Source organism: Oratosquilla oratoria, chromosome 26 (assembly GCF_046742065.1).
Source record: "Oratosquilla oratoria isolate Oo_2021 chromosome 26, ASM4674206v1, whole genome shotgun sequence".
Lineage (NCBI taxonomy): Eukaryota > Metazoa > Arthropoda > Malacostraca > Stomatopoda > Squillidae > Oratosquilla > Oratosquilla oratoria.
The window spans coordinates 37742566-37752565 of NC_134802.1; the positions used below are offsets into that span (position 1 = coordinate 37742566).

Consider the following 10000-nt stretch of genomic DNA (forward strand, 5'->3'; position numbering starts at 1 on the left):
CTCTCTCTCTCTCTCTCTCTCTCTCTCTCTCTCTCTCTCTCTCTCACTGTCAGTAACTGTCAATGACAGACTTTCTCATAACCATTTTCCTCCTCGAAGTCGATATCATTTTCTCTCACGATGACATCCTTTCCTACTATCTCTTTCTTTCTCTTGTGCTCTCATTACCAAGGTGATTTTTACGTCGTTTTGCGTCGGATTCTGTATATGACTGTGACAGAATTTTTTCTGTGCCTTTTGCCATGCACTTTATGTATACCATTCACATGATACCTTGCTGTATGGAAACATGTACATCCATTCATGTCAAGGGCTTTTTTCTCCTTATAAGGGAGATAGCCAAAGTCTAAAGGCATATAACCACTCCCACCCATTTAATCCCCCCCCTGTTCCACTCCCATTCACCACACTTTCTTCCCTGTCATCTTAGCTCCTTTTGGATAACGGGTCATCCCTATATCCCGTCCTCTACCCATTGTCAGAAGTAATGCAACAAGATATAGGACATCCAAAGCAAGGCCGCTTTAATTGATCGGTGAACACCCCTTCCTTTCCGCCTCTTCATGCAGAAAAATAGAATACGGTGAAAAATCCTCTCGGTCTGTGTCAGTATATCATTCACACATAACCACTGTCTTACCCATATCCCCACATACTCCCTTCTTTATATCACAGTGTCATCTATATACAACCAATCTTCACTCACCCACATCTGCCTTTTCCTTCTTGCTCAAAGCCCCTTTCACCCCATCCATCTCATCCTCGGTCAACCCCTCATGTTCACTCCATCCACCTCTGTCTTCCACACTCTTTTACTACTCTTTCTTCACTAATTTTTTTCCACGTGTCCAAGCCATCCCAATATTTTTTTATCAACCCTAATTCTCATCTTCTTTGCCACCTCCGGACTCCTCCTCACTTTCTCGTCCCTTACTCTATCCAACTTGTAACCTCTATCATAATTCTCAGACATTTCATCTCAAATACATTTAAACTTTTCTTTTCCTCTCTGCCTCTCTTAAAGTTTCAAATAAATAGACAATGGTGAAACCTTCATCTTAACACCAATATTTGGGGAACGAGTAGAGGAAACTTACTATATTGATTAGAGAATACTAGTTGTAACAATGAAAGAAAACGCGGAAAGAATAACGTTAGTTCAGGTATATGCACCTCACCATGGAAGGCCCCAAGAAGAAAAAGTAGAATTCTAACAAAACCTACCAGATACCTTGGACAGATGTGGCAATACCAATAAAGGTTACGGGAGGCCTAATTGCACATCTAGGAAGGTAGAGAAATAACATTGAAAGAGTCATTGGCGTTCACGGTGTCGGAGAGAAGAACGACGAGGGAGATAGATTTCTGCGTAGGTAACAACTTGGCTGTAATTAATATTTTTTACCAGAACAAAGAAAACCTTAGATGGGGATGGCAGTGGTGGTATAGTAAAATTGGACACTACACTAAAAAATAAATGATTAACCTCTTTTTAACAACCAATTATACATACATACATACATACATATATATATATGTATATATATATATATATACATACATATATATATATATATATGTATATATATATATATATACATACATATATAAATATATATATATACATATATATATATACATACATATATATGTATGTATATTCATATGTATAATTTTTGTTTCAGCCTTTGTCAAATGTCTACGGCAGATTTCAATCATATTTCACCAGGTAAGGAAAGTCATTGTATTACTTTTGTTTGTTCCGAAAAAAATAATTGCTTTTTAACGACTTTGCTTTGACCAGAAAGAGAGTCAACCCGCAAAGTATTTTATTTGAATTGTGTGTTTCTATTTTCTCCCGCAAGACAGTGTAAAATGCTTTAAACTGTTTTGATGATCATTTGCGTATTTATATTTAATTTGTTTTCAGGTGATTTTATTCACCTAGGGAGGGAACCCATAAAATCTCAATTAATCTTTTCAATAATTAAAATCAATTTATATATTTAATCTGTCCGCCTCCATTCTCCTGGAATAAAATTAGTTAATTCGCATTTTTATGAAAAGATATAAAGCTCCAATTACATGTATTCCAGTTCAATAATCTCCCTCTTTTATATTCTCTCGATTTACAAATACAATCTTTGTTTTCACTCTACGTCAATTTTATTCAATTTCTGGCAGATGTTTGTGACACACATGTGTTCTACTACTTCTTCCTCTATAATATCTATTTTTATCCTCTTTGTTTCAATGAAAATACACTTTACCTTTCTCCAGGCCAGTTTTACTCGTGTTCAGTAAATACCTTTGATAGGTTTATTTGATGTATTGCTCTTTGTTTCCACTCTGCGTTAATTTTATTCAATTTCTGGCAGATGTTTGAGAAAAAATGTGTTCTTCTACCTCTATAATGTCTATTTTTATTTTTTGTTTCAATTAAAATACACCTTACCCTTCTCTAGGTCGGTTTTGCTCGTGTTCAGTAAATGCCTTTGATAGATTTATTTGATATATTGCTCTTTGTTTTCACTCTACGTTAATTTTATTCAATTTCTGACAGATGTTTGTGAAAAAAATGTGTTCTTCTTCCTCTATAATGTCTATTTTATTTTATTTTTTTCAATTGAAATACACCTTACCTTTCTCTAGGTCAGTTTTGCTCGTGTTCAGTAAATGCCTATGATATATTTAATTGATATATTGCTCTTTGTTTTTACTCTACGTTAATTTTATTCAATTTCTGGCAGATGTTTGTGGAAAACATGTGTTCTTCTTCCTCTATACTGTCTATTTTCATTTTTTGTTTCAATTAGAATACACCTTACCTTTCTCTAGGTCGGTTTTGCTCGTGTTCAGTAAATGCCTATGATATATTTATTTGATATATTGCTCTTTGTTTTGACTCTACGTTAATTTCATTCAATTTCTGGCAGATGTTTGTGAAAAACATGTGTTCTTCTTCCTCTATAATGTCTATTTTTTCAATTAAAATACACCTTACTTTTCTCTAGGTCGGTTTTGCTCGTGTTCAGTAAATGCCTATGATATATTTAATTGGCGTCTTGCTCTTTGCAAGACATCTTTACCACCTCTTTGTCTAGTAAGCTGTCAGTCTCTTTTTCCCCCGCTCGTTGGAAAACAAATCTTTGCCCTCCAGATGTCGTTGAAGTTTCACTTACGTTCTGCCACTTACACAAGACCGTATTTGACCTATTTTTCCTTCTGTCCCCTTATTTCATCGTCTTGGTAAATAAAAACCAATCTTGTCTTTTTCCAGGTCAACGCAACACATGTTCGGGACAGACTTAATTCATATTCTGTTCCACACAAAAGATTTCTCAGTGTCAAATTTGCATCCGACATAATTTCTCCAACTATTATATACAAAACCATATAGAATTTCTGTTCATTGTATAACATTGCCATCCAAGCAGAACAAAAGCGATCTTTTTGCATAACACCTTACAGAACACATAATCAAAATTGCTGAAAATTTTTATATTCTTTGTATAATCAATCAAGTAATCTTGAAAATATCTATACAGAGTAATCGTGGAGAGCCTTATATAAACTGAATAAGATCGTTTGGCATGAACCAGAAAAAATATTACGGTAAAAATTTTCTTCAGTCTTGGGCAAACGCCTGAAGATGACATGACCCTGTCTGTATGTCTCTCTCTCTCTCTCTCTCTCTCTCTCTCTCTCTCTCTCTCTCTCTCTCTCTCTCTCTCTCTCTCTCTCTCTCTCTCTCTCTCTCTCCTCTCTCTCTCTCTCTCTCTCTCTCTCTCTCTCTCTCTCTCTCTCTCTCTCTCTCTCTCTCTCTCTGTCTCTCTCTCTCTCTCTCTCTCTCTCTCTATATATATATATATATATATATATATATATATCTTTCATTCCTTCCCTCTTATTACCACTTTCTCACTTCTCACGTTATACTAAGCGTCGAAGGTCCCTTCATCAGTTGAATAAAATCACCTGACAGCAAATGATGAAGAGCAAGGAACTCAAAAGGGTAGTGTCTTTTTATTCCAATCCTTGGCTAATGTTTGTGAAAGACTTAATTCATATCTTGTCCTACTGCAGCTGGAGCGCGCTGGTGGCGCAACCGGAAGCGTGCTGGTCTTACAATCAGTTTTGGATTCGAATCCCTTACTTCTCTCAGATTCCTAGTGACTGTTTGCTACCTGCTACAACAATCCAAGATGTGCTTGCAATGATTTAGGCAAATGCCCTTAAAAATCAATAACATTGCATATGTTATTACTTGTGGATTATTTGCAATAATAAAACATACATGATACATGAGAACCTCTGAGAAGTACTATTATTTGCATAATAATTTTACAAATGTACACAAATGAAAGAGAGACTTTAACAAATCCTGCCACTCGCTACAGAATTAAACCCCGCCCCCTTAAGGATGAGGTAGGAGGAAAGATTTATTTCTTCTGCAAGACTATATGGTAGCAGGCGCGCCCTTAGGAAGTACAGAAACTCTGGTGCAGGATGTTGACGCGGTTAGTCTCGAAGTTACTCTCGATGATAATGAACCACAGTTATGTGTCGTGGCTGAAGGAAGGTGCACGGAATGCATTCACATTCTGTATGTGGTCGCCGGTCATTATGGCGTGGTTGATGAATCAAAGATTGTGTCAGTGAGCTGCGGGGACCCTGGCGGCGTCGGTGGTGGCGTCGACTGGTCCTGCGGCGAGAGTGGCTGCAGTGTCGACTAGTCCGGTGGCGAGGGTGCCTGCAGCGTCCGACGACAGGGCAGGGTAGTGCAGAGTCCGGCGCTAGGGCACGGAAATGCAGCGCCCGGCTGCATGGCAAGGCATGGCAGCGTCCGGCGACAGGACAGGGCAGTGCAGCGTCCAGCGCCAGGGTAGGGTAATGCAGCGTCCGGCTGCATGTCAGGACATGACAGTGTCCGGGTGATGGGCAGCTGGGCTGGGTTCGTTGGAATTGGCGGGACAGCGTTTGGTGGCAACCGTGGCATCGGCAGTCGTGGTGGTGACTGGTCAGGCGGAGCAGCTGCGGTGGCTGGTTCCCTCGTGGCGGTTGTGGTGGCGACTGGTCCCTTGATGGCGGGGCACTCCCGCCCCCCACCCCCGGTCCCGGGTCTGGACACCAATTGTAACCAGCTGTTGCTGTTCACAGGATAAATAAAGAAAATACTATTTTTTCTTCTTCTTTCCCCTACTATGGAGTATGGACTACAAAGAAAAGACCATCTGTTCGCGGGGTTTCAGTGTGTGTTCGAGGGTAAGAGAAGTCTGTAGGAAAATAAAAATATAGTTATGGATAAAAAGGGGGCTAGTTCCACAGAACGCTTTTTAGGTATATCCATTAGAGTTTTTTGTCGTGGCTCAAGAGGCATGGGCAGGAGATTTGAAATTAATTTTGCTACAGTATTTATGAGGGGATTCTTTTTTGAGGTATATACTATTCTGGATCCCCTAATGAAGAGTTCCTTTTCTTATTTTATCATTATTGTTATAATTTCAGATAGTTATAGGGCAGGATAGATAAGATTGGGGAGAGGGAGGGAGGGGGGAATTCAGGGTTTAGTGGAAGGAAAGAGTGAAATGGAAGGAAGTAAGAGTTATGATAGATGTGGGGTAGACCCACTTGCTATAGTCTTTTGGAATATTAGTTAGTTAGTTAGAGGGCAGAATAGATAAGATGGGATTTGGGGGTCTAGTGGAAGGAAAGAGTGAAATGGAAGGAATTAAGAGTTATGATAGATGTGGGGCAGACCCACTTACTTGGTTAGTTTATAGTCTTAAGACTTTATTCTTTTTGGACTATTATAGAATTATTGAGTGAAGTCAATACAGAAATCGGCTACAGAAACTGGTAGCAACATTTGCGTATACGATGATTTGAGCAAATGCCCTTTGAAATCCATAACATTGCATTTTATGCAGTGGACTATCACTATGGACCATACTATAGATTATTTACAAATACAGAACATACAAGGTACATGGGAAACGCTGAAAAGAAATATAATTTACATAATAAATTCACAAAGGTACACAAGGGAAGACTAACAAATATTGGCGCTCGCTACACGTGCTTCCTGGCGTAGGCTCCATAGTTTCTAGTACCGTACAGGTTCCTGTTCCTGTTTCACAAATTACTAACATTTTCATGTCTTATATGCCCTAATAAGAGCTTCTGTCTCTTTTTCCCGTCTCTTCTTTTCGTCTCTCTTTCCCCTCAACTTGGCCCAAAATTTGGCAAATATCTTGAGGAAACTTTAATCATACTCTCCTGGACACAGACCCAATGTTCTTATCTTATCGCTTCCTTTCTTATGAACTCTCGTTATCACCTTTCTTATCTCTTGGTTCTTGCTCCTTTACCCCTCCTGCCGTCAGGCGATTTTACTTATACTCGTGGTATTCCGTTCCTAGAGTTCATTTCCCTTTCTATGCTTTTTGCAGATAAATGCTATTATTCAATGTTGAGGTAGCATATTTTCATTTCTATTTTCTTTTGTAAGTGATTTTTTTTTCCAAAAATAGGTGCAGTCCTGAGGGGTTGACACTCGGTCTCCAAATTGAGCCCAAGATCTTTTTCTTTATGGACTTTAATTGTATTACTTAATTTTTTTTTAGACATGGAGAACTGACAGTCGGCGACGGATCATCTTCGTAGTAATCTACAATGGAGAAGAAGTTAGTAAGTTTTAGAATTAATTATGTCAAATAAGACATTTCAAGACTTTTTTCCATAAAGAGAAGATTTTGCTCTAGGCTTAAACAATAATAATAGAAACAGAACAATATTTTTGAAATATAAAGTAAGAATTAAATTAGAACATGTAAATTATATTACTTATATTTCAATGCACACAAAAGATGTCCTTGATTCACCGTTCCCACTCATTTCATCTCTTTCTCTCTTATTTTCATTATATCGTCTATGCTCTTGTCTTCGGCTGATGGCTGTAGGGAAATTAAATTATACTCAACCGCCCGTAAAACACCTTCCATTTTTTTTTTATATTGTCTTTATTTCTAATAAGATTCTTAGAGTTCAGTCGTACCATATATATTTTTTGTTTTACTACTATTTTCTTCATTTCTAATCATCTTCATTTAAATAAAGACCTTTCTAAATTTTCTTAAGGCCAGGCTTTTTTTTAATTCTTTGTATATATTTGCAATAGATTTCGGTATAATGGATCATATATGTACATCATATTTTTATATCAATTTGTCTTCGTATCACAATATTTTCTTTCCACAGGATTAGGAATTACTTTATTTATTATTTTGTCCAGACCTTGACAAACGTCTGAGACATTTTATTTAATGTCATCTTATTCTATTCAATTATCTCATTCTATTTCAATACGTTGTTTTATTTTATTCTACAGTAGTTTATTTTGTTTTGTTTCAAATTATCTTATTCTATCTTATTTTAATTGATTCTATTTCATCTTATTTGACTTTGTTATGTCTTAAATTAATTTATCTTATTTTATTTTATTCTTTTCAGCACAAAATATTTTGGTCTTATCTCTTTCTTTTTTGTTACACGAGTTTCGTATCTTTGTTTTCGTCACAGAAAAGGCATTCATTCTGATTTAATCCTACATAAATAATTAAGGAAAGCCATTCTCTTTACAAGCTCTAGATGTTGAGTATCTAACGAATCAATTCATTAGAAAGCCTTAGTTTTAATCCTTGGTTACTGAGTGACGCAGATTCCTAGATTTTCTCAAATGTAATAGATTTCTCTTTTTATCTATTTCTTATAATATTCATTAATTTATGTTGCCAATAATTTTTATTATCTTTCCCTCTCGCTCTTTACCTCTTTATCGTCTTTTTTATTTTTTTTAATTTATCTATAATTTATACATCTTATTGTCCTCTCTCTCTCTTTCTCTCTCTCTCTCTCTCTCTCTCTCTCTCTCTCTCTCTCTCTCTCTCTCTCTCTCTCTCTCTCTCTCTCTCTCTCTCTCTCTCTCTCTCTCTCTCTCTCCTCTCTCTCTCTCTCTCTCTCTCTCTCTCTCTCTCTCTCTCTCATCTCTCTCTCTCTCTCTCTCTCTCTCTCTCTCTCTCTCTCTCTCTCTCTCTCTCTCTCTCTCTCTCTCTCTCTCTCTCTCTCTCTCTCTCTCTCTCTCTCTCTCTCTCTCTCTCTCTCTCTCTCTCTCTCTCTCTCTCTCTCTCCTTCTCTCTCTCTCTCTCTCTCTCTCTCTCTCTCTCTCTCTCTCTCTCTCTCTCTCTCTCTCTCTCTCTCTCTCTCTCTCTCTCTCTCTCTCTCTCTCTCTCTCTCTCTCTCTCTCTTTCTCTCTCTCTCTCTCGATTGACAATTGATATAGGTGCCAATGTTCAGGAGTCATGGGACTCATTCCATGATCACTTTATGGCACAACAGGCACAGTTTGCACCAAATAAAGTAGTCAAAGAAGAAGGTCGGCAACCTAAATGGATCACACGAGAGATAGGAAGAAGGGTTAAAGAGAGAGCTTCTTATCGCAAGTATAAGGCAAACCGTATTGGTTTTACCCATCAAGAATACATCTGCTTGCGCGGGCGGGTTAAAAGAATGATAGCAGGAGCAGCATAACGTGGTGAAGAGCAGGGGGTGGCCGCATCTTGCAAGGTCAACCCCAAGGAGTTCTTTAGCTAAGTTAATATCAGAAAACTTGCTAGAAACAAAATTGGTCCTTTGCGTGACTGTGGCGGAACGCTTCAGAACACAGACCTTAAGATGGCTGATATTCTCAAAGCACACTTCGCTTCAGTATTCACTGAGGAAGCGGAGGGGGCAATCTCTGAACCAGTTTTGGTACACGAAGGAGAGTCCACGGAGAATATTCAGTGTACGAACATCGAAGTCATAGGCAACTAGATAAACGTAGCGCAAACAAGTCTTCCGGTCCAGATGGATTCTAGGCAAAGATACTGAGGGAGGTTTGCTAGCATGTGGTGGCCCACCTAGTGGAGATCTTTAATGACTATCTGCGGACAGGAGAATTGTCTAGGGCAGTGGTTCTTAACCTTTTTCAGTGCCCGTATCCCTTCATATTTCAGAAAAAATTCTCGCACCCCCATCCAATACAAATACAATACAAAAATATGAAAAGGATAGTGATACAAAGCTTACTTTGGTTTCTCATTGTAAATATATAGTACCATTGTAATGGCTATCATGTCTCGTACTCCCAAGTTCAAGGTTTCGTACCCCTTGGGGGTACAGGTACCCAAGGTTAAGAACCACTAGCTTAGGGACTGGTGGGAGGCAAACATGACTCCTATCTTTAACCCATTAAACTCGGATGACAAGATTCTTGTCATTTGGTCAAATAAAAAAAAAAAAAATCATAAAACACCAAAATGTTTGATCAAACACCAGAAAAATATGACGTTATATTTTTCTGGTGTTTGATCAAACATTTTGGTGTTTTATGATTTTTTTGTTTTATTTGACCAAATGACAAGACATCTTGTCATCGGAGTTTAATGGGTTAAGAAAGGGATCGCGCAAATCCGGATAATCACTGACCTATCAGCCTTAAATCTGTAGTCGGGAAGATACTAGAAGGTGTCATTGTGGACAGAATGGTGAATTTTCTGAACATAACATAAAAACATAAGAATGATGGAGACTGCAAGAGACCATAAGGCCTACACTAGGCAGCTTTGTATCCATCACCTACTGTCATTCCCATCCATAAAATTGTCTAATCTTTTCTTAAAACAACTGGTAGTTTCAGCGCTTACTACCTGGTTACTAAGTTTGTTCCATTCGTCGACCACCCTATTAGTAAACCAATTCTTGCCTATTTCCTTTTTGAATCTAAATTTGTCCAGTTTATAACCATTACGGAGGGAAACAACCTGTTATTAGGCTCGAGGCTTAACTTTCGGCGTTACAGATTATGCTTAACTAATCTGATAGATTTCTTCTATGTCATGTTTCAAATATATGACAGGTTTGAGCCATGGGTATTAGAGGAGCAATGTTAAATTGGATT

General features: G+C 37.9%; 1 protein-coding gene across 1 annotated transcript in view; it reads left to right on the forward strand.

Moving 5' to 3' along the window:
• Nucleotides 1-4220, forward strand: part of LOC143039330 (uncharacterized) — a 20140-nt gene extending 15920 nt beyond the window's left edge. Inside the window, exon 5 of the mRNA XM_076209208.1 lies at nucleotides 4087-4220. Within this exon, the coding sequence (XP_076065323.1) occupies nucleotides 4087-4220 (134 nt within the window). The remainder of the gene's footprint in view (nucleotides 1-4086) is intronic.
• The last annotated feature ends 5780 nt before the right edge of the window (nucleotides 4221-10000 follow it).